Below are 26,384 nucleotides of genomic sequence, written 5' to 3'. Positions count from 1 at the left end.
GCATTGGTATGCTGGGTATGTGTGTCAGTGTATTAGCATTTTCGAATTTGTATATTTTTCTTAAAATGTTTTGAAAGACGAAGAGTAAAACAGCGATGGTGCCAAGCAACTCAAGGACCATGACATCAAAGTCTAAATCTCTTGGATTTCCTCTTTGTTTGATTTAACAGAGTCAACATCAATATCAATTAAATGCAGAATAAAATCAATATTATAACTAAAACTGGCCTGAATCTGGCTGAACGACGCAGCAGGAAAGGACTGGGAGGCTGTTTTTCATGCAGGACACATTTGCTCCAGATGTGCATTTCTACACAACACCCAGCTGCTTCTCTACAGCAAAATACACAACAGAGACACAGCAATACACTGTAAAAATGGCTAAACAACTTTGTTTCCCAGCAGTCAAATCAACAACAATCTACAATTTCCTGATCTGGGACCAGCAGTCGAAGAGCCACCGACTGTTTTGGTTGTTGTTGTGTATTTCAGTGTAAATCACAGCAAGCTGAGAAAATCACACTGTTTTGCATGAGTAAACATTGATAGGAAAGATTACAGTGGTCCCTCCAGGCGAGACAAAGCAACAACTGTACCTATCTATCAACAACACTTTAGTGATAGAGTATCGTGAAAAATTTGCCATCATGTGATTTATCAAACTTGTATTTCCAAATTTTAAACTACACAATGACACAGTTGGCAGTATTGTGTCAATTTAGAGTCATGTTTTGAAAAAGGTGAATTATGATTTTACAGTGAGACCCCCGCAAAACCAATCAAGTTGCAGTTTAAAGCCATATCTGTCCAGACAAACTAAAAAAAATGACTTTTTAGTTTGTGTGTTCTTTGACCTTCAAAATCTAATCAGTTCATCCTTGAGTCAAAGTGAAGGTTTTTGCTCAATTTCAAGAGATTCTCACGTGGCGTTCCTGAGATATTGCGGTCACATAACTGGGATGAACAGACGAGCCGAACACATGATGCCTCTTGCGACAGCTGAGGCATAAAAACTGTAAGTACAAACTAAATATACTGTATAATGTAACCAATATAAACAAACAAGGGCTGCAATATCTGTGTGTGTGTGTGTGTGTGTGTGTGTGTGTGTGTTGAAACTAAATCTGTCCATACACCATCTTTACTAATACACTCTCCTGTCAATTAGTTAATGGCTCAGGTGTCCCCCATCTCTCTGTCTCAAACAAAACTCCTGTGTGTAACTTTGAGAATTAAAGTGACATTTGCCGTCAACCAATAAAAAATATTTAGTCCATTAAACATAAATACCTGTCATTATGATGCATGCCCCGGGACTCAGGCCTCCCCCATTCCCCTCCTGGCTGTTTACTGCGGCCAGACAACTGCAGTGCCTGCATGTTCTCAACTTCAGCGTATTGATTAAACTTTTAAATAGCTGCCATATAACCCTGGGACATCAGGAAGATTAATTTGCGTCAATGTTCATCTGTAATTCATTAGCCATTTATACTCTCCACATCCACACAGGCTATTGGGAAAATGTGGCCCATTTTTCACCCAGGCAGAGGCTGGGGAGAAGGCAGCGAGAGGGAGGGATGGAAGGAGGGCAGGAGGGCAGGAGGGCAGGGGAGGATTATACAGCCTACGACATAAGGAGTATTCTAACAAGCCGATAGTGCAGTAAAAGGCAGGCATGGTGGTAAAACATTCAGCAGCTTTAAATAAAGACTAAAAAAACACTCTTATATACATTTAATGGTGCCATTTTGCAGCCATGTAAAGAAATGTATACCCACGATTAGATATCAATTGCTGAACTGATTATAATCTCAGTTTAACAAGCCTCCATAATGACATGCCTGTCCATCAGACTGGAGGAAGACAGCATAACCGTTACTTTCTCTGTTGACATTTGATGAGGCTCTGACGTCAAGACTTTCCAAACACTTCTCACCAGGCAGCCTGACATGTTGTATACTTCCTGTCAGTCAGTCAGTGGTTGGTCTGTCACCCATTCAAACATCATGTTTCTCTCTCTCCCTCACACACATACACACACACACACACAAACTTTCATTCTTGAGATTAAATACGCTGTGTGGTACTTTTTTTTTGCTTTCCATTTTCATTAGGTGTTTGTTTATTGGGGTGGAGGAGTCCAAAACAGAGACCAGGGAGATTTAGGAACTATGTGCATGACTCAGATAAAAACAATGCACAGACAGACGGCCAACAAAGAATAAAATAATAGTGGGAAAGTGTACGTGTTTGTGTGTGTGTGTGTGTGGGAGATGGAGAGTTGAAAGATTTGCTATTGCCACAGGCCGATGGGCTGTCAGGGGAAGGTTGCTGGGTCATGGCTCAACCGGCCCTGATCAATACCAGGTTGATTTTGCCACATGATTCTCCTTAAAGTGCAACAATAACACATTCTGTATGTTTCCATGTGCTTCAGGAACCGAGGGCTGTAGGAGATTGTGGTCATTACTGACAAAATAAACAAATACATTGAATTAATATATGTGATGAAACATAGTCGTAAATAAAGAGAAACGCAGTTCATTCCGTTGGTATCGGTTCTGTTTTGGGCAAATCGGCAGCATTGGTTAACGAATGAATATTGACACTCCGTCACTGTCAGTTCACTAAATGGCCATAATCAAACACTTTAAATTGAGGATGGCATTATTCATTGATGGGTGAATTACAGTTATAACCAGATAAATGCCTATCAGTCTCTGTACTTTCAGCTTATGAGGATGAGAAGGAAATTGAATTCTGGGGCACATAAATTTTGACTGAAAACAGATTACCGTTGTGGGGGGCCTAATGAAAAAAAAAAAGGGTGAAATTAATTTCAGTGACATTTATTCCGCATAGAGCTCGTAGAGAACACCGGTTACAGTAGCTCTGGTGTCTGGAGATAAGAGGAGAGGGGGTTTAAAGCAGAGGACTCAGCCAGTTTACAAAGTCCCGAGTCCCCTTGGAGCGTCTCTCTCAGGGCATCATCCAACAAACTCAATGACAACGCACAACTTGCATATGAATAAAACAAAAAACGTCCTGTAAGCACAACAATGACAAGCCGCTTATTTACTGCTGGAGTTATTGAGGGCACATGAAACCACTAATGACGCCAGTAATCATAAGCGCTCTTTTTCACCATCAACATGTGGATCACAAATCACCGCACGCCTGCACGCCACTGACACTGATCGATTGTGTTCTTCATTACACCCAGGATTTCTAATTAAAAGAAAAGCACAGATAAGTGGCCCGAACCTCTGACCGAAAAATAGAAAGGAAAAAAGTGAAAATCGCAATTAGAGGTTTGGCTGCGTTCGGTAATGGTGTCGTTAATAAGCGCGGCTTGGTGAGTGACTCAATGAAGGTTTAATCACTGGGACAGGATTCAATAACAAAAGAGCACAATATTAATCACCAGAGAGTGATAACTTCACTGTTCATCTCTTTGACATTGGAGGAAGGGATGAATTAATGATGCTCTCCATCCGAACACATTAAATAATAATTATCAGGCAAAACAGCATGAAAGGGACTGCATAATGAACCCCATTGTCAGGTCAATTACAACCACATAAAACTGTTCAAAGGGAAGTAGCTTGTTACCAGATAGCCATACTAGAGAGGACAGCGGTGGCGTTATCAGTGGAAGGTGCCTGGCAACCTCTTCCTTCTGATATCAGGGCTTAAAATGTGTTGAGCGTCTGAAATACAGTTCACACTTAGAGGGCACCGAAACTCCATGTAGCTGCACATGCCCACTGTAAAAAAAAAAAAAAAAGCTACAAGCGTTCAGCGGGGGCATTCAGCGAGGAACACATTGGAAATTGGTTAGCAAAGATAAATGACACGACAATGACAGTGTTTTTCTGGCTCCGAAGCAATGTCAGTCGCTAAGTGCCGTGTTAACTAAACTCAACTGCACAGACAATGATGGACTTCACGCATCAGTGGGCAAAATGGCACCTCGCTACCTGTCAGTGGCAATTTTCATCAAATCAAAGACGGCCAGCAAATTTCGCCACGAGAGGAACGGCCGCCGGAGTTTTACACAAAGACATAAACATGCACGGATAATATAGGTGGGAATGGTGCGGTAGCTTCTTCCTTCCTCACAACATAAAACTGACAATGGTTGTCTCACAAGGCTTGTGCTGTTTCACTGAGAGCCAAGCACGTCGGGTTGTCCTCTAGCTTGTCTTTTTGAGCTAGACATCAATTACTGCATGGCTGCTGCCACTGTGAGACACACTCTTAAACAAACAGCCTGGCAACCTCCAGCTTGACACATATCAATACTAATCTGACGTCTTGTTCCACAGTTTCCCCCCTCAGACCCTGGCTGGCTGCACCTGCCTGACTGGAGTGGCCAATGGTTGGCTGTACTCCTTCACACTTCCTTCCCCTGTAGACATCAAACACTTATTACTCCCCATCCTGGCCCTGCTAACTGACTGGCCTGTCTGGGCCACACGGGGACCCCATTATTAGAGTCATTTCAGTGCCCATCCTGATGCCTGTTAGGCAGTTCTCTACCTGGGGCTCCTGCTCCCTGCCTGCCCGACTGAGTGCCTGGCCAGCCAAACAGTGATTGGACATGACATGGTGACAGAAAACAGGGGAGAAGGGCAATAGAAATAAAAGAACAGAGATGGCAGAGTGAGGCAGGCAGAGACGGGCCAGAGAGGGAAGGTGGGTATGTTAGCCGGGGCCCTCGTGGCGTGGGGTGTGCCCATCAACACGGATGAGCGTTAGCCAAGAGCTGCATGTCACAATGATGGAGAGGCTAGATCACTTACATCAGAGCTTCATCTGACTGGAAGATATCAATCTCCCAGCCTAATCCAACAGGACATGGTAAAATATCCTTTAACGTTGCTCTCCCACCCTGCCTTTGTGTGTCCCTTCCTTCTGCTTCTCTCGCCGCAGAAAATGGGCATAACCTTCATTGTTGGACTTCAATCCGCCACACATTTTCACATCCCATTTCCTCTGTCTCTAGCGCTGACAGTCAAATTATGATGGACAAAACGGTACCTTGACATATAGCATTTAGCACAATTTGTCACCGTGTGTGGCAAGAGAAAAAGTGTAGATCACTACATACATGCACTGTCAAGATCAGACATTTTACCATTTCTTTTTAGAACAGTATTCAAGGAAAATTTAAATTTTTTCAGTGGGTGGCCAAGCCAAGCAAAAAGTTAGAGTGTGTGTTGTACTGTATCACTACACACTAAAGAGGTCAAATGAAATAAATACATTTTTTGCATTGACAGATTTTGATGGAACATCGGGAAATCAAATCAATGAGGTGACACATGCCAATGTCAATATGAACAATATGATTATTGGTCAACATGTGTCTACTTGTTAACTAATTGCTTTTACCCCTACTTACCCAAAATTGGCGATTTAGTCATTTAATTTAATGTTTTAATTTATTAATGTATACTGTGTATCCTTTATTTCTATTTATGTTGTTTTTGTCTGTGTTTATTAGTTAGCAGGGTTATTAAAAAACCACTGGATAGATTACCACAAAACTTGGTGGAAGGATGTGGTATAGGTCAGGAAAGTACCAATCATATTTTGGTGCTCCAGGAAATATTATTTTTCGCTTTCTCCAACATCTCGTTTTTCAACATTTTCCTTGACTTCTCAGAAAATAATTCATGGATCTTGATGGAAAACAAATCTGGTATGTTTACAGGACTGATAATTATGATTAAATCTAATTGCCTACAGATCCAAATAAAAATCTGCATCTCTGTAATTTAAATGGGATTTTTTAAGGCAACTTTTGGGCTCCAACCGTGTGCACATCCTCATGGCATCCAGGTCCAGAGAAGTGATGACATCATATTGCTTAAAGACATCTTCACCAAATTCAATCAGATCTCGGGGCTTGAAGAAGTCATCCTGACACCATAAGAAACCTATAAATCCTTTTTGTTGTATATGTCATATATGTTTTATGTGCGTGTGAGAATATATATAAACACAGAATGATTACAAAATGTGAACATGCATTTAAATCGTGCACCATAAGGTCGAAAGCAATGGAGAAAATTGCTGCTCAAATTTACGGTTTTGCGTCAAATTACTTGTCGTCGTTTCCTGCCAGAATCTAAACTGATGAACCCACGGCAGCCAATCAGGTGTGTGGCGGAGGTGATGATAGCTGAGTGTTGTATGGAATATTTCATGCCCCTCTGGCCTCCCCTGGCTCCTCTGTAACTCTACATCTGTTAATTAATATGACATATCCCCTGTTCATATGCAGAGAGCGAGAGAGGGGACAGCGAGATGAAGGTATGAGGGAATGATTAACAGCCGATCTGTCCCTGCTCGTGAGAAATGATCTCGCCTCTTCTGCTCTCCCCAGTCCTCCCTCCACCCCTCTTCATTTCCGACTCCCTCTCTCTTCCTCTCTCTCTTTGGCTCACTTCATTTCTTTCTGCTCCTTCCCCTCTCTCCCTCTCCTTTCCCCTTATCTCGGTCTCTCTCTCCCTCTCTCTCTTTCTCACCCCCCATGCCCCTCTCCTCTCCTTTCCCCCTGACACACTCGGACTGTCCTCAGCCCCCTGCACATCTCCTGACAGGTAGAATAATAACGCTCGTACATCACTACCCTGAAAAGTCCAATAACCTAAATCTTCACTTGCCACACACCCCGGGACTCAATTACTTTATTGACATGTAATCTTCATAAGGGGAGAAATATTGAGCATGTAAGGTCAGCCGGTTATGAAGACATATTATCATATTATCTGCATGAGGGTTGTAGGGGCTCGGACCTGACAAAGCTAATTATAATGGTACATGTTTCAGAGCTCAGAGCGTATTATCTGCTTGGCTGCTTGGTTGAGCCACAGCTGAGGTATAGAGGAGAAGGGGATGAGATTTCAAACCTAATAGGGGCTGGATGTCATCTCAGGGCATGGGAATTAATGAAGCCAAATATTATCGACTGCACATCACAGCACTAATATCCTCGATTTGTTCATTGTATTTATCAGGATTACCTCGCCATAGTCTAATGGCCAACAGCATATCACAATAGAAGATGACGGGCGAGGCCTCTTCTCAAACTGTACAATAACGGAAAAATCGTGTCCCTTGACGTATTGTACAAAAAAGAAAACGTGCAAATGCGCTGTTAGTGCTGTGGCTTGGGCCGTTCCTCAGCCAAAATGTCACAGTGGGTTAGTGATAGCAGGAAGGACAGACGCCCATGGCTGTGTTATCGCTTCTCTCCCAAGGTTGTCTCAATATAATCCTTTCAGCACTGCTATTAAAATCTACTGCCTGCTACATAAAGCAAAATAATAACACGGATGACGGTATAACATGCTCTAAGGGTGTATACCTATACAACAATGTATTCACTCCAATCAAATGTTCTTTACCATGATGGTAAAATGAAGAAAATATAACCGAGCTTGTTATTTGGACCAAACATACAAAGGGCACAAAAACAGTTGGCTAGCCCTGAGACATTGCAACTCAGGGTCACAGTGTGCTAACAAGAAACCGCACCGCCAGACATGTGCACATGGTCATTTTCGCCTTATCCAACATCATGCCCTCTCCCTCTCCCTCCGTTATCCAACTGTCTGAATCCTCGGCTCCGAATTTCAGCCGCAGAAGATGCCCGGAATGGTGCGGAGCTGCCAAAGGTCATGTGTTAACACTTGTTAATGGTGTCAAACGCAGAGACATATTTTAGCTTTCTTTCGAGGCTCTCCAGGCCCCTGACGCCCCACGCAACGGTTATTTTCATCTCATTTGCCCTGAAATAATTAAATATTTCAAAGTTTTCCATATTTCAGCATCTCATTGGAAATTGTATTGTTCCGAGTTCTTATGTTCCCCTGCATTTTTCTATGAAGCATGAATTACAACAGCGCTCCGGCTCACATGCTCAACAAATACCACATGCTGTACACAACTGCATAATCAAGGAATTACATATTTTTTTGGGGCAAATATGATGTGGTTTGATGGCTACCAATTCTGAAGGTTTGAGTTTTGCATGTTTGTCCTGAGGGAGGGGAATGAAACAAACAGCCTCTTAAATCACAACAATCTGGGATAAATCCATGTGTTTGACCAAAATGACTCAGTCAATCCAATCAGGTTGCGCTGCAGCGACATTACATGCCAGAAACGATCCAGGAATCAAATTATGATGGTGAAATAACTTGTCCGCTCGCATTATCGTGACAGAGAAACCTGCTCCGTCTGTTTAAAGTGACTTAATCAGCAAATCAAAGTGACAGATTAAAAGGTTGTTTTGGACTTCCTAGCATTTCGGTGACCTCGCTCTTTTCATTCCGCCCGAGCTGGAACGTTGATGCCAGTACAAACCATGAAAGACCTGCTACTTCCTGTAACCGAGGCTCCCCTTTATATTTTAAGAGAGATAAATTGCATGTCAGAGCAGCAAAATAGCCCTGACACTGATATCCAGTTGACCTTACGGATTCTGAGGCAGGGCAGGATAAGCTGACCCACAACATTTCTGCGAAACTGAGTGTGTTTGGTTCAACTCGGACACTATTCATCCACTTGAATGGTGAATCTGCAGTAAATAGAAGCTCGGATCCATAGCGATGGAATCCTAGTGTATGGGATAATGGCCTTCTCCCTACAAGCAGCAAATCCAAACAAGGCTTTCACACAGCACAATTCAATGAATAATCTAAATGGCACTTAATGTGAGCTATGCTGATACTCTGACAATAGTTTGTGTTCAGACATCACAGCTTAGTGTCTCCCAATTGTATATTGATGCCGAGGCAGTTGACAATAAATCACTGGATTCGCCAGTGAGTGAGAAAACTGTTTAGACAATGGCCCAATAGAGCTTACCGTAATTGACAGATGGGTTCAGCTCTTTCCACCACAATAGCTTCGGAGCATTGAGGGTACCTGGGAATATGTGTGTCTATGTGAGTGTTATTTTCAGGACAGAGCGTATTATAGAGTAACAGTGACCGCAGTCACGTGCACTGCACTCGTGTTATTATATTATCAAAATATGCCCACGTTATAATTATTTATTAACATCTACACTTATCTTGAAAAACAACTTCTGGCTAAAACCATAGATTTTATATAAAGATGGACGACATGACAAAAAAGAAGACAAAATGTAGTGATCGCCTCCTGGTGGCTAGCTGGAATATAAGTCAAAAATCCAGTCTCCTCCATGTTATCAAATGAAACATGGACCAAAGTACACGTCAGATGCATTTTACGTAGTTATTATCACACTGATGTATCTTTTTTTAATGTTTTTCTGGGTGAAATGTCATGATTGACAGCTGATACTGACTCCTGATTGGTCAGGCAGCTATATTGGTGGGACCTTGATACCGTGGCACCACTACCCGATCATTGTGGACACATGAAGTCAACACATGGTGTTTTGGCTTCAAATTTGTACGGTGGGAGACACGATGTCCGTCTATATATAAAGTCTATGGCTCAACGATATGTCAAACACAGAATGCTTACAGATGTTATCAAAGCCTTCGAGAAATTTCTAGGTATTTCAGCACAACTATTTAAAAGAGTAAAGGTTACCTAGAAGGAAAAATGAGTGCAGCCAGTAACATTAAGTTGTTAGAAACATCCATTACAGATGAATTCTTGATTTCTTGGATCAACGCAGACCCACAATCCTTGGCTGTACTTTCCTCTTCAATGATGGTAATGATACAATGACGGGAAAGTTTGGCTTTATCTCCAGAGACTGTTGGCTTGTTTACGAGCTGTCTGACTGCTTAACTGCTCATGATCGCTGTTCTGTTCCATTTAACAGAAATAACTTTGGGATGTTTTTACAAAAACACTAAATCAAATAACTTAAAAGCTTGTGTGTCACAATCTGACCCAGGATCAGAATTTCTTTATTCAGTTACGTCCTGTTATTTCTAAACAGATATTTTGTTTGGAAAATGTTCCAATGTAAAAGGCTACAGTAGTGTCTCTGTCTGAGATGTAAGAAGTTTCTATACAAACACATTCATCTGCATGGTTGTCCCAGTGCGTCGTTGAGTCTTTTAACAGGATACTGGATTCTACTTTATGTTGCTGGGTAAATTATCACTATTGGTCCCTATTCTCACTGCATATTAGTGATTCTGTGGCATGTATAGCTTTGTTACGATCACGCCTGACAGAGAGCCTTAGTGATGTTGCACAGCTGTTAAGCCATGCAGCGCGTGTTGTCAGCCAGCATGATGAACTAGCCTCTGAGTGAAGTAGAGTCTAATTTGTTGGAGCCATTAACCAGGCTTGCATTAAGCCATGTTTTCATCTTGAATGATTACCGTGTGAGATCAGTTACTCTAGAATTATGATCTACAGTCGACTCAAAACACAATTTATTAAAAAAATGCTCTGATTAAGATGTATGATCTAACACAAAACACCAAGACAAGTATATTTAACATGCAGTGTATCTAATTCTGGTAAGTTGCTGCATCGCACAATCTAACAATACAAGATATTTGGAATAAAAATCCATGGCCATATACAATAATTACAAAGCTACGGGGACTTATTGTGGTCTGGTCCTGTCCCCTTTAGCATGACAAGTTGTCCAGCATCTGCCAGCATGTTCGTAGCTATTCATCAGAATGAAGGGTAGCAAGCCCCCTCACACAGACAGACTCTGCCTGCCCACCGAGCAATTTGTTTCAAGGGGTACTGACACAGAAGAAAACTGGTGGACCCAACATCCATCCTGCTGCAAAAATATCCAAAACCATCTGGCAGCAAAGTCCCATCCTAAATTACTATGATGGACTCCCACCTTAGGAGACCAGAAGGCTACAGGAATCCGCTCCAACTTCTGACTGAAAGTACAACTGAGAACACAGACCACATCTCAGTTGTCCCCGCACCGCAACTACAAATCACGGTGGGGGAATTAATAATAGTGTGGCTGCATTAGCAATACCAGACTATCGGAGCGGATTCCAGCAGTAAGACCTATCCACTTTGGGTGATTTATGTTCTGCTACTTTTCTGAGAATGACCAGTGCAACTGGGAAGACGACCAAGGTCCCGAGCACTGGCGCTGTGTTTTTCCAAGTGGGCTGGGCCTGCTTGGCAGAAACAACGCATGTCCTTCTCTGACGGGCTGACCCATCAGGAGAAGCAGCCAACGGGTTACTTCAAAACGTATGTCTGTTTGTGCCGAGGCAAGCTTTAATGGGTGAGCCCAGTTTGTTTTGTATCGTAATTTCTAACAAAGGTTTGTCTGAAATGGTCACAGATGGTAAAGATTTAAGAAAAACACATATTTTCCTGCTGCTGAGAAAAGTGGTCCAGAGGAGTTCAAAAGTGTTGTAAGCTTTCAATATGCAAAATGTTAATTATATGACATTAGTTTGTACAATGACATAAACTTAATAACAGTCATTAAATGGATCATTTAAGCCAAAACAATGACATAGCATACTTTTGACTCGACTACGACATTGAGGCAGAGCATCACAGAGGGAAATATTTACTTTTATACCAATAGTCAGAGGAGCAAAAATATCTCGGAATATGGTGCTTTTCTCCTTTAAGTTTTTTGCTGTATACATCTAACATCACTATAAGAACTCAAGACACTCGGGAGACTCTCGCAGCTACATCAAACGGCAAGGTAAAAACAATAGTGTCACTGACATTTCCCCAAACCCGGCACAAACAGAATTATTCACACAGTGTGAGAGGAGTGCCATCCGATAACGGAGAGATAATGGCACTTGGTGGAAGGCAGCTTTCTCAAAGCAGTTTCGAGGTGGCATGTCAGGGTTCGGCAGTTAAGCCTGTCACGGAAGTTGAGGAGGTTATCCTGGCATTTTAATCTAGCCTCTCTCTGAAGGAGAAAACGTAGAGGTGATTTTCAGGGCTAGTAATAACAAGGACGGGCCTGCCTCCAAAGATGAGCTCTCATCACTTTGGATGCGGATGGCGGTGCAGTGTTATGTGAAGGCGCGGTGAAGGATTGCAGGCCCAGTTTGCCTCGTCCCTTCTCCCCTCATCCATCTCCATAGGGCGGCTTTAATGGATATCCATGTTGCTGAGCCAATCCACTCCGGGGAAGAATAATATCACATCATCTGACTCAGATAAAGGAAATCGAGCCTGTCCCCGTATACAGGGAGTATATACCACTGTGATGTGATGTGATAAGCAGCAGGAGTTACCTCACTAGAGAGGTGGCAGGATTTAAACAAAAATGTGTCTTCGATAAATACATAATGGAACAGGTGGAAATTACTCCTCTTTTTTTGGTCTTGAATAGATCACACAACCCAGATACACAGGTTTAAGGAGTCTAGAATGTGGACACCCGACCAGCCCTGGGTCCCGACGGGTCGAGCTGGGCTCAGACAAAAGTTTTGAAATGATATTCGGGCTTGATGAAAAAATTTGACTCGGGTGTGGACACAAGAAACTGAATACCCTTTTGGGTTTGGCTTAAACTCGATTCATTTTCTCCCGGTCTCGGTCGGGTTCAGACAGACAAGTTGCGAGCCGAGATGTTTTCTAATGCACTACACATGCAGCCACAGACAGCAAAATTATACTTGAAATTTTGTAATGTATTGACGTACACATTGTTAAGTGTGTCAGGTTTTTTTAATAACTTTTTCATAAAGTTGACGTTTTTCTCTTTTTTCAGAAAAGACAAATGACTGAGCACAGATTTGTTTGTTAAACTAATCCATGCTTATTCAGAGGGTAGGGAATCATCTAAAAGCATATTTCCAGCACAGTATTCCAGCGGAGAATATAATTTTATTTATTCTATAAATTTTCTAAAATTTAAAAATGATTAATTACAAGAAAAGGTCCTGCGTTATTTATGCAAAAGTATACAATTTAATTTGTATACTTTTAATACAATTCTTAAAAAGTACATTATTTTAGTGAATATACCACAATGCAGAACTTTACATCCTAGAAAAAAATTTCGGAGAAGTTCCTGTAGGAAAGTGTGTGTGTGTTAATGCAAACAAATATGAGACCATCTTTTTTTGGGGTTGAAATTTTTGTGGCTGCATCGTGATTTACAAAGAGAGTAACGGAGACGGCAGCAAGACACAGTCATTAGAAACCGATCTCAGACACTTCATCAGCTCGCAAACTGGCAAACACGGCAACGATATAAAACCTTCATGCGGTGACAAGCGCTTGGGAAATGTTTTTATGAACTCAGCACCCGGGAAGAAAGCCACGTCTTGACTTTGTCAATTCACCTCGTAGAGTTTGGTGCAGGGGCTCACTCAACACAAGCTCATGGCGCTCGGCTGGCAGGGGGATCTGTATATATCATTCTCGGTGACAATATTTCATCGTGTGTCAGTTCTCCATGTTGAACGCACGCATTGCCTATTGTTCTGTTTAGTGTAAGTTCACAGAGAGCGGCTCTGCAAAGGGCGCCCTGGACGCGGAGGAGGAAAAGCTTACACTCTGCTCTTTCCATATGCCTCATATTAGTTGCGTTGGCGGCCAGCGCGGGCCTTTGTGTTTAAGAGTGATGTTTATCAGGGGACAGATCCTGCTGGTATAAGCATTACGAGGCTGAGTGAAATGTCTTGCAGAGCACGTACATGTGTGCGATGGGAAATGTCAAAGGTGCTCTGTCTTTTCTCACTGGGCTCCGGAGAGGACGGTTCCCTGCTCGGGGGAACATGCCAAGGCGGTTCAGAGCAGAATGGGAAGATTATCAGGGAGAAAGATGAGAGTTTTTATTCTAACTACAGACTGACATCAAACAGAGCCGAGGTATCACTCAAGATAAGCACGGAAATCAGCGCAGGAGCAAAGAAACAGATGTCTGAGGTAATGTAGCAATTTATTCGCCATTAAAAAGAATCTGTAACTTCTAGCATGTGTTCACTTGAAATAACAGGACTTCGTGAACATGTTAATATTCATGTTCAGCATCTGAGCCACGCAATCATAAATAATATAATCAGCTACAGTTATTATACAGGCAACAATAAACAGACATTGGGGAACTGTATATCTGTTTCTGCGCATTAACATTTTTAAAGCCGTCAAACTCACTTTTACTTTTACTGAGTGCGCTGTGCAAAGAACATTAAGTCATCAGTCAAACCAACAACCTTTCCCTTCATAATGACAACAGCTAAGTTTCAACACTTGCAGTTTAGTCATCCATTAGTCATGTATCCCATCCAGATGTCTGGCGGAGGAGAGGAGGGGCGGAGGAGATAGCAGCAGGTGTAGATCTCTTTGAGCCCAGCTGAGCTCTAAAAGGCAGTGCTTAGCACCCACAGCTCCGTCATCTGGCCTCTCCCCTGTCTCCACCAGCCTCTCGACAGCCCATTCCTCATCATTTACCCCTTTTTGGCAAAGCCCAGAGCCCTTCTAATGGGCTGCTCTGAATGCTTCCAGATGTTTGTTTATTTGTTGTGCAGCAACTGTAAAACAGTTTACTCTTAGTCTGGATCCGTTCCCGTTGCTCAATTTTAGGGGGCCGGGGGAGCTGGGGGGGGGGGGGGGGGGGGGGGGGGTGAGAGGGGGGCAGTGCAGCAGGAGTTGCGGTGCAGATCACCCCGACATATAATGAAAGAGAACCGCCAAACAAATGTGAGGCGCCCCATGGGTGTCGTCAGGGAGGAGTTTTTTTTTTTTGCTTTGAAGACCGCTTTCCTCCAGGGATTTTAATAACAGTTGTGCACCATTTAAGATACATACATACAAAGTAGCTGGAAGCAGGCCCAGAACAACAACATTAAAAAGGCCCAGGGCTCACACTGCAAGGCAGATTTCAGGCATTCTTCCTCGTCTGTTTACTCTGCTTGTACAAAGATATCCCTTTCATTTACGGCTGTCACGGCTGAGGGATGGCCTACTCAAATTTAATCTGATACCTGTTACTAGTGCCTGGCATATTTATTGAAATATACAGAGGAAATGAAAGGTGTTTCATTAAAATCTCTGTGCACATGGATATATCAATCAAGTCTGAAGCATCTTCTTCCCCCCCCCCCCCCCATTTCGTCTGAACTACAGTTATAATTAGATCTATGAAATAAACTTGTGAATCTTACTTCAAAATGTGTCATCCTAGGGAAAGTGACAAGCTGGTAATAAATAACCCAGCGAGCTGCTATATGCATGCTGGAATTATAAGTCGTTATGCTCAGGTACAAGGAGAAGTCAGTGGCTGTGGCTCAGTGGTGTGATATAGGCCTCGTCTTTATGGAGACACTCAGTACTTTAGGCCGGGACTCCATTTTGGACTGTTAGATTTAGAGTTGAGTTGACAGTTGGACCAGCACTGAGAGTTAGAGCCAAGGTGACAGTAGTGGAGGATCCTCAGGCCCCTCTGCCAGACTATATACTCCACTCCACTCTGTGTCACGCCTTCACCAAGACACACTGCAGCCCCCAACACCCTCCTTCACTAGCCCTCTCTTATTTTTAAGTCTCATCTTCTTTCACTGGCTAATGCTACTCTTCTCCCTCCCTCCTTCATCTCCCCCTTCTTGTTCCATCCATCTATCCGGTGTCAGATCTGGGCTATGGTATCTTGATTTAGATTTCACTACAACACAACAGCACACGTCTCTCCCTCCTCTCCCTCCTGCTCTTGTTTGCTCTGTCTCCTCCAGGTCGACTCCTCCACCAGCCAAGACAAGAAGCTTATCCTGGAGTTCTGTCCTTGGTTTCCACCCTTCTCTCCCTGGGCAGTAAACTGCCAGCACTGGCCTCCTATGGGAGCTCCTCGCTGCTGTAATTACCTCTGGCACCCAGGCTCTGGGGCTTGCACACAGGTGACATGTTGGAGAGGGTTGCTACACAGGGCTGAGGGGAGGGAAGGGAGGTTCTTTCTGTGCAGCAGACAGCTGCTGATCTGGCTGCTACTGCAGGAGTCGCAGGATGAAACTACAGAGCCTTTCTTGAAACCGCATTCAAAAAGGCCACTTCATTAAAACAACTGTTACAATCACATATTATATAATCTTCACTCAAGCCCTGTTTTCACTGGTCAAAAAACCCACTAACACCCACAAACATATGGCTTATGTCTGCAATGGGAATAGATACAATCAACATTTACTCCATGGTCACAGAAATGGGGTTTAATCAGCTCCGGCCCCTATTGGCAGTGATGGAAACGGGTCAATAAGATGAGAGAGAGCACCAGTTTTCAGTGTGTTTGTGATGGATGGATAGAAAAAAATTTAAAAAAAACACAAAGGGAAACGTATCATTTTTAGCAAGTTTACCTGCATTTAAAAAACCTGTGTGCACTAATTGTGTAAAATAGGTATTAGAAGCCATTCCACTGCTTACTAAGGGTGTACTGCTTTACAATAATCTAATTCTATATTATGTGAAATGTCATATTTCAGTACCGTTACAAACAAGGAACTTTGTTGCTCCCGGTTTCTCCTTTAACGCAAAACAATAGCTGCACTTTACAGAAGAGAAAGAAACGAGCCGTTGTGAAAACAGGATTTACAGCTTCACCAACGCGCCTCACTTTTACAGCAGATGTCGAAGAAAACGTGTTGCGAATTGTTTAAATTCACCGTGCACATTGAAAACCAGAGTGTTGCATTGAACTCCACGAAATGGTGCATCGCATTGTTCCACCCGTATTGTTCATATCCTGAATTTAACCCGGCAAACAATCAGTTGCTTGGAATTACTGTCTGAAAAACGTGTTTGTTGTGGCACCGCTGTGCCACAGCTTTGTTCTCTGTGAACGAGGAGGCACTGTGACCATCTCCCACACACACAGAAAACTCAAGTATCTTTAAGAAGTGTAAATAAAGGACAATAAAAACAAAGGGTGTGGGTAAGGGATGGAGGCGGGGACATGAAGAGGATGTGAAGGGCAAAGATGAGGGCTGTGTTATCTAAGAGTGCAGCGTTGCTTCATAAAAATAACAAATGGAGACTGTCACTGCTGCTCAGATCTGAGAGGAATGGGAAAATATTTCATGTGTCAGATCCCCTCACTTTAAAATGGACTGTTCTTAGCCAGGTCGGATTTTGACAAAGCACAGAGCTCCTCCATGTCCTTAAATCCGGCGAGAGCTGCCACCGGCCAGGCTTGCGTGACACAGATCTGTCCTTGGCGTTATAAACTGAGGCAACACTACTGGATACGCTAACTGGTGAGCAGGTGTACTACAGCGGTGGTGGTCAACACCATCATACCAGAGTGTTTTTGCACTGTGAAGACATGTGATAAATGGCTCAAGCATAAACAAATATCAGTGGGGATGGTGATTCAGGACCATGAGAAAAGTGGGACTTATTCGGTTTTCAGACATGAACTCAGTTTCACAAAAATTGATTCCATTTTTTTTTTTTTTTTACAGAGTTTGCCTTTTACATATAGAGAAAGCTGCAGGAGATTGTCCAGGTCGGACGCGCTCACATGTAGGAGGCAGGACATAACGAGTCAATTCTGCTGAAATCACATGTTTTTGTTGCCGGCACGTTTCACCAAAGCTCTCGTTGTCTTTCCAAGTTGACATCTTCGGCGGCGCCTTCTACGTGTGTGACACCTGAGATATTTGTATTCTTTATTTTTCACCACTGCGTCCATCACATTTTAGAAATGTCATCAACACGCCCACTCGCTCGCTGGGAGTTTTCCTGCCGTATTCTCTCACGGCTTCACTAGGACATTTCCAGGCATTTTACATGGGCGCTGGCAGGAAAAGTACCTGAAAATGTTCATAGCAAATGACTAGGACTTGTACGTTCTCATACACAGCTTCTCCGCAAAATTTCAGGAAAATGTCCCGAGTTCAGTGCATGTCTGAAAGCAGCTTTACTGTGAAAAGCCTGACTCCAACTGTCAATACATGGTTTCAGGCTGTGTTGTATTATACAAGCCAGACAGTAAAGCTAACTTAAGGGCCAAGTTACACTTTAACCAGACATTCAAGATCTTAAAACAAAGTTGATGTATCAAGCAATTTAAAATAGATCAGATCCTGCTTAATAATAGATACAATTCCTAATATGTCAAATTAGGTGAGCTGTTTTGTGTGTGTGTGTGTGAAATAATCTTTGTTATTTTAAACTTTTAAAGGAATTCCAATATTACATTTTTATAATAATATAATATTTTGGAAGTCCAAGGACATAAAAGTAATATAAAATGGAGTGGCAGATAGTTTAATTAAAATCTCAGCTGAGAATCTTCAACAAATGCAGCAGGGGGGGGGGGGCCTTCACAGTTAATTCAGAACACTGTATATTTTTAATGAACGTGATGAATTCCTCCTTGAGTGCAGTGTTTGATGTTGAGAAGTTGCAGCACAATTACATCAACTCGCTGCACTGGGTCAATATGGGGCCTAATCAATGTCTCGTATCAACAGATCAAGGATGCCTCATCATGTATATGAACCGTGTGCTCCCACGCATACATTCAGATCAGAGTTAACCTAGATTACTGAGATTTATTCTCACTATCAACACATCACACAGAGGGGATGAGATCAGTGAGAATAGATAACACAACTTCGACTCAGGCTCCAGTTCAATAAATTCCCACTCTCCGCAGATGTTTGGGTTATGACTTGAATTTGCATAATCCATGGGCCTACACGATTATATATTTTTTTCCTGCTTGTTTATTTTGAAGAATATCTGTACAGATGTGTGCACAACCCACCTGAATGAAAAGGTTATGCGTTTCCGAAGGCCTTTGTGTTTTCCTTACCTTTGTGGTTCTTGGCGTCTCTGGACCCTCGGGGCAGAGGAGTGTAGGACGATGGGTGACTCTCAGATCTAGAGTCATTAGGCAGCTATAAGAGAAAGGAGACATACAAATGGAATGAATGTTTCAAGAGGGGAGGGAAAAAAGGTTTGACAAATTTCAAAATATCATAATATATATATATATAAATATCACTGTTCATGCTGACTGTGAGTGCCATAAATCCTTCGGGAGCGACGCAGGATCTGTTGGAAACGCTGCTCCTGTTTTATGGCATAATGTGGCAGGTCATGTTTTATTACTTATCACGTGTCACTCCCGGCATTGATGTTCTGATCTACTACCTGGTTAGGGAGGGGAGGTCTTAACCTTCACTCAGCCATGACCTCCTCCAGCGGTCAACTAGGGGGTAGACGTCACTCACTCCTCACAGAACAAACATAGCGCGGCCATGTGAAGGGATAGTCCCATGCCAAGAAATGACCTCTCTCCAGTGGAAATACAAATTGCATTTTAATCACTAATCCCTATTTCATTGGTTCGCCCATTTATTGTCACATTATTGAAACATGAGACACGTATGTGCAGAGATTCTTGACTGTGCAACCTGCAGAGCCGCTGGTTGTGAGCAAAGTCAGAGGTTCAGGTTAAACAAACAAAACAAAGAGACAAAGAGAAAACAGGCGTGAATCGGCAGAGCACGCTCCCAAAGAGGTCAAGAGTTTCTTGGGTTGTTGTTCTTCCGTGCACTTTCAAGGTCCAGAACATTCTCTTCCTTCCCGTAGCCTTTTAGCTAGCGGAGCAGGCAGTTTATCATGACACAGCGATATCTGATGCCTTTGCAGAAATACTTTCCTTTCCTGCAGGAAGGAATTCGCTGGGCCTTTAATCATGACAAGAAACTCAACTGACATATACATATTAGAGACGGTTTGGAGCTGCATTTTTCCCACTTTTATTGTTGTTCCTCTACATGCCCATGCATAACCTTGAGAAATCGAGTGGCCTGCGCCGTTAAATGGAACCATATTCTTCATGGGGCAAAGAGAGCACAGTGAATTGGAAATGATCACATAATATGCTCTCAGATAGAATCTCTAAAAGGCATTAAGGGCTGGCCAGCATGTGTCTCGTATTACGCCGCATGAGAAAAATGGCGAAAGGAGCCTATTCTGAGAACTCACTGTGTACATGCTGGAGGATCATGCTTTTGAGAGAAACGGCTTGGAATAGAAATATTGTTTTGACAGCAGACCTGCTGCTCTCAGCCTCTGGAGCGGCTGAAACCTGTTACAAATATCACAGATCACTCGCTGCTTGCGAGCTGCACTCGTATGGAATATGTAATACAAGAAGTAAAACAACCTAAAATAAGAACATACTGTTCTCAGGAAAAGAAACTGCCACCTCCCATTTTAGGAAAAACAATCAGGTTCATACCTGTAAAGTTATTTTTTTACTGCAGCACCTGCAAAATGGACACTGAACCGCAAATATCACCAACCATCCTATTAACATTGAATCATCCTATCTGCAAAAAAACCTCTCTGTATACCACTGAAGCTGCACTGAACTCTGGATATTCTACTTAAATTATCCTGAGGGGTTGTAAGTGATAAACCCAAAGGTCCACGACACTTACTCCCAATATTCTCTAAAGCTGTTCCTGCCAACCCCATAGTAAAAACTGGAGAATGTCCGAGTGAGCCCAAGATGTTGTCCGGAGGATTCACCATGAGCAACTGATGATGTTTCTAACATGTGACAGAGGCAAAATTGAAAAAAACAAAAAGAGATGACAAATATTTCAAGATTCAAGAGGGAGTTTTTCCTGTTGTTGAGCTCACATCTGACACAACTTCATATTTAAAAGGTAGAGTCAAGATAATCGTCCGGACATTTTCCAGAGTGAAAAGGGCTTATTTTCCATTTTTCCATTTGCTTTTGAGGCTATAATTGATATTGGTTTTAACAATGAACACAAAAATTGTCGGTCAATGACAATTATGAGCTGACGGAGCCAGCCAGGCATCGAGAAAGTAGTTGTGAAACCTCCTCTATTTGCTCTAGCTCCACGCTCCTCTGAGCCACCGCCGAGTTGCGCCCCTGCTTGCCTCATTTCCTGATCTGCCTGAAAGATCACAAGCCTGGGCCTCTTCAAGCATGCTTGGCCCCAAAAGGCCCCTTCTAATCCTGCTGCTTGTCCACAATTAATCTTCCTAGTTGCCACATTATTAACAGCACCACCCACAGACCGTGTTAGAAGTGTCCTGGAGGAAAAGGGAGAGGGAGGACTGGGGTTAGCTTTATCCCAGATAGAGCCCGGGCTTGGTCCCATGGGACGTCATTCACCTTCGCTTTCAGTCCCACCACCCACCCGGTCCCTGTGTGATGCATGATATGACCACTTCACCTCCTCTGTATCATGCCCGCTGATCAAACACCCGGCCCATTCACCATCTGGGGTTGTCACACAGCACAAGCATTTTACCCCACCCACAGAACATCAATCAGCTGGCTCCCCGTGTCCTGATCCTCCCCTTTTTTTCCCCTTCACATCTGCACTCTTTCACTTTAGCCAATGACCCGTCCAGAGGGAAGAGACAGCAGCAATGCTTGTGGGAAGAAAGCATGTGGAACAAATAAAGGAGAGCGTTAGGATTATCTCTTGCTTTCAGAGGACCGATGGAATGGCGACTTTTTTTACTCTAATGTTTTACAGAGGAGACTGAGATCTGTGCGCCAAGTCCTCCCTTTAAAACCCCCGGTGCATGTGCGTCAGACATATGTGATGAGTCCGTGTTGTGAATTATTAGAATAGTAATAGAAATATAAAGAATTTACTCATTTCTCACATTCACTGCAGAAAACAGGAGCTTTACATGTGCAGATGGCAGTGCACACATTTCAGCGCTCAAACATCTAGAACAAATAAAAACCTTAAAGTTATCATCTTGTAGTGTTGTTATATCTCCTTTAAAGACAAGTCTGTGTTTGCCTCTGCGTCCTTTCTCTCTCTGTGTCCCTCTCTTGTTTTCTCCAGTCGTACCTACACTGAACAGAGGGAGGTGCTACTGTGTCATCTATTTAAGATGCTCCTGGACCCCCTGTTTCCGCCCTCCTCCTACCCCCCCCACCTCTTTCAGCTTCTCTCTGCTGTCCAGATTAGTCTGCTCATCAAGCTGAGCATTGTTTTAATTTGCTGGGCCCGGGGCATATGCTGAGTGTTCACATCATTATTGTCTCTGTGCAGTGTGAGTTATCGCCGCAGCTTATGATAATGCAGCACAAATTTACAGGCTACGGAGCGATCCTGTGATCACACAGGGTGGACAGAGGGAAGTGGAAAGAGAAAGAGAGAGGAACGGGGAAAAAAAGAGAAGAAGTGTGTGTGTGTGTGTCTGTGTGTGTGAGAGGGAGTGATAGAAAAATGGGAGGTGGCAGAGAGAGGAAGCTCAGTTGGATGTCATTATGAAAGATGATTCCCGTACAGGATCATACATCACACAGGCGCTGTCTGTCTTCTCCTTCTCTGTGTTGTTATGCGAGTAAATGCTGATAAACCCAGAGGCAATAGTGATTATTAGTTCCAACATATCGCCATTCGAGGGGGGGGGGGAGCAGGAAGAGAGAGGCAGGGTAGGGATGAAAAGACGAAGAAAAGCAAAACACTGAGAGAGCCACATGGAGCACATGCCCACCTCCACAGTGGGGTTCCTGAAAATGTGAGATACCAAAAAGCGAGTCGAGGAAGGTTGACGCATATCTACGTGTTGTTGTTTTTTCAGATGCAGCTGCAACAAAGTTTACCAAGTTTTTGCCAAGCCGGGCTGTAGCTTGGTGGTTTTTATATTAAACTACGACGCAGCAACTGATCTGCAAAGATTTCCCCGGAATTATGATGTGATTATGATGTTGGGAGCCAAAGTATACAAAATGTTTTGGACTTTGCCGTGCGCACACTGCAGCGCGGGCCCTGAGGTCTGACCCCTGCCAGCTCATCCTGACACAGCTGGTTCCTGCCTCGCCTCACCTCAACTCCCTCCTTAAGACTGACCAGCAATACAATCTAATTACAGCCGCGCTACAGAGGGAGACCAGTGTAAACACCAGCCCTTTTTATCTCCTTATACATCTGGACATGTAGACAAAGTGCTAAAAGGAAATAAATGTGGCCTGACAGCCACATCAAAGAGTTCAGCCAGAGGCTTACTGCTACTTAGGGCACAGGAATGTTGTTGCTAAGCATCAGCCCGCAACCTATCAGGGTGCAAAGAGGGTCCTGTCCTGCCTCGGAGAGGGGAGAAGGGGGGAAGAGAGAAACGAAGAGGAGAGGAGAGGAGGAGGAGGAGGGCTGACATTGAGGGGAAGCTAGGGACTCAAGGAGATTTTTGTAGCTTAAAGCAATTGTTGGAAGAAACAAGCCTTCTGTTTTGTTTTCTCTTGACACCATTTCTGCTTTTTTGTGCTCGCAAAAGACATGTATAAAAATGTCTTTTGATATGTTTTCTCTTTGGGTCTATATCAAAATATTTCTTTTGTGTCTGTGCATGGAACTTTTTTTTCATGTCTTGTCTCTGTAAACTGGTGCTGCTTTCTGATCATGTTGGAGATCAGAGGAGACACAACTTGTGAACTTATTTGAGTCAACACTTAATGCTGGCATGACACGTTTATCTCTTCACTAGATGGAATATTTTATGATTCATGTCTCGCGCTTCTGAAGTTCCGAGAGTTGCGAACAACAGCAGCACTTTAAGAAATAAACAATGGAGAAAAGAAACAACAAATAAGCAGTACAAGCTTGCGGCGCCTTACGACATGTAATGGCAGCGATGAAACAAGAAATGCTCTGATTCATTTAATCCAACTGTAATTTATATGTACACACACGACTATTGTGTTTTCAAAGAGACGCCTAATATGACGCATTATACACAAAAATGTATATTTGTAAATTACTACATATATTGGCAAAAGTAAAATTGTTTAAATTGTTTAAAGCAACAATCACAACTGGTGCAGTAAAAATGTACAACAGTGGTATACAAAATTTAAAATCTATTTTCTCTACCTGAATTGAATGATTGTGTTTAAAGGAGCAGAAAGAAATACAATTTTGTGTTTTTAAATTGCTATGAAAAGTATGAATTCTCTTTTCTTATGGCGGTGGGGAGAGTGTTTGATGTAACGGTCCCTACACTTGTGGGTAGTGCAGCAGTCTTTTGCTCAGCAGGAAGACTGCTGAGCGTGTGTTTAATGATTTACCAGTTCTACTCCAATGAACTTGCTCAGAGTAAATGTATCATATGATCACTGATCACAAGAGCAACCGTTCTGATGTTTAGCTCGGGGTAGTTGGGGGGGGGGGGTTGCGCACGGAGCGGGCAACAGTGAAGCGCTGCTGTTTTGTGTATGGTTAAGCGTCAGACGGGCAAAGGTTGAGTGCTGCCGGACGTTAATCATCCATGGCGATGACTCATAGATGGTAATAAGGCTGTGTTTGTTTTTGGGTTGAAATTCTAAAAAACCCGGCCGACCTTTTCTTTGCGAGTCTTGCAGAGTAAGTGTAGGTGAGTCAAAGCAGAAATGTAAACCTACATTACAGGTGCGCGGTACAATTAGCTCCAGGCTATTTCCTATTTTTGGTCTAGTATGACCTTTCCATGCGTACAGGTTCCAAATACTGGAAAGGAATTCTCTGAATGTCATACATCTTGGGTAAAACTATGATTAAATGTCTTATTCGAATTTCACACAAAACATAAGTGATTCTTTTGTAAGTTTTCAAAAATGCAGGCAATTTCTTTTATTTCTAAAACAGGAGAATAAGGTCTGAATGTTGCGATCTACCTGTGACAAAAATCTGTTTTTGTGTGTTTGTTCTTATTAACTGGTGTGAAAAGAAATATTTTTTATCTTCCCCTGTTTAACCCAAACTACACAAACACACACACAGAACCACAGCACCTCAGGAGTGTGACATATCATGAGGCTTTCTGTTCCGAGTAAGGGCTGTAACTAACGTCAGTGCTGTTTTCTAGACTGTAGGATGTTTAATAATTGAAGACTCTGAGAGCGGGCCTGTCACACCGGCTTGTCTAGAATGTTTCCTATGCAATTAGATGCCGAGAGACATTTGAAGAGGACCCAGAAAAGGAGCCACAAAAAGTGACATGTGAACTTAAAGGAAATTAGCTCTTCACACGAGTGAAATGTGAAGGTTACTTAGCAATGCTTAACTCACACTGCGGCTGTGTGAAGTGTGTGTTTGACTCAGCCTCGCTATGAAGACTGCGATTTTCTTTACTTTGAGCCGCCTTCAGTCAGTTAGATCACAGAGGGAATGAAAACTAATTTTGACTCAAGGCATACGGAAGCAAAAAAAAAATAAGGAGGGAGAGGAAAAAAAGAAAACCTGAGATGTGTCGAAATAATGAGTTCTCTTGATGTTTTCTGGGATGATATGGGATGATGCAGACAGATGCACAACTCACATCTTTACCCGAGGAGACACACACACACACACACACACACACACACACACACACACGGAACATTTAAACCACAACTTCAACACACACATTTGCATCTGTGCATGTGTTCATGTTATAAAGTGCACATATATGCCCTCATCTTATTTGAATGCATGAAACACTAATGCTCATGTACTTCCATGTTACACTCGTGCACAAACACAAACTGATAGTTGATTAGTCCAGATGCAGCCTCACATATCTAAACATATAACTCTGACTTTACCTCAATGCAAAATAAACAGAAGTATTAACCAAAAATACTTGTATTTATCGATTGGTGTTTTTGCAGCTATTCGCTTTAGCAGTTTTAATACTTATGTGTATACCCTTGTTATTATGATTGTTGAACTTTTGAACTGCGTATTTAAAAAAATTCCAAACATGATGATGATAATTAGACTACTGAAAATTGGATTTCTCATGATTTCCAATTGAAAATATTACATGACAACCAGTAAATACAGATGATAAATACGCTCCCTATCCGTCTCCACTCTCCGCCAATCCCTGACAGCCTTTCGCAAAACATCCGCCCCCCCGCCCCCCATCCACATCTCACATGAGCTCCATGTCGCCATGATAACACTGTCGTATTCCACACCTATCATAAGTCACAGGCAAATGACCCAGATCCTCCGTAGCGAGACAGAACCCTCTGCGGGCCTGTAAGCTGTATCATTACACCATGTCATCTTTATGGCACGGAGCAAAGCCCGGCTCTCTAATTACATTCTGCCTACTTCATTTAGCCAGACAGGGACAGAGCAGCAGGCAAACAATGCATTAAAAATGAAGCGCTCTCCCCTGCTCTATGGCTGCCCGTGTTGTTCAGCTGGTGGCTGTCGTTGTCCCCCTGGTTGTTGTTGTTGTTGTGTCTCTATAACCTGTGGAGGAAAGATAGCAGAGGGCCCGCGCCATGCCACGCCCTCCTCCCCTCTCCTCCTTGACTTCTCCACCTCCTCCCCTCTTCTTCAACCCGTCCCTCAGAAGGACTTATGAAGGTGAGTGGCTGTGTGACAGGCCGGGAATAAAAAAGACAAACCAGGGATAAAAATTAAATAAAAAGTAGCTGTCTGAAACAGTAATTGCACTTCTTTGCT

At 42.9% G+C, this 26,384-nt stretch overlaps 1 protein-coding gene across 1 annotated transcript in view; it reads right to left on the bottom strand.

The window, feature by feature from the left end:
- The window catches only part of lrmda (leucine rich melanocyte differentiation associated), a 200,792-nt gene that overhangs the window by 6,148 nt on the left and 168,260 nt on the right, over positions 1 to 26,384 (bottom strand). The window contains exon 6 of the mRNA XM_034608976.1: positions 18,749 to 18,833. Coding sequence (XP_034464867.1) covers positions 18,749 to 18,833 — 85 coding nt within the window. The remainder of the gene's footprint in view (positions 1 to 18,748; positions 18,834 to 26,384) is intronic.

The sequence above is a fragment of the Hippoglossus hippoglossus genome, chromosome 15, assembly GCF_009819705.1.
Source record: "Hippoglossus hippoglossus isolate fHipHip1 chromosome 15, fHipHip1.pri, whole genome shotgun sequence".
Classification (NCBI taxonomy): Eukaryota; Metazoa; Chordata; class Actinopteri; order Pleuronectiformes; family Pleuronectidae; genus Hippoglossus; species Hippoglossus hippoglossus.
Note: the sequence above shows the minus strand (reverse complement) of the source record. Positions and strands in the feature narration are given on the sequence as shown.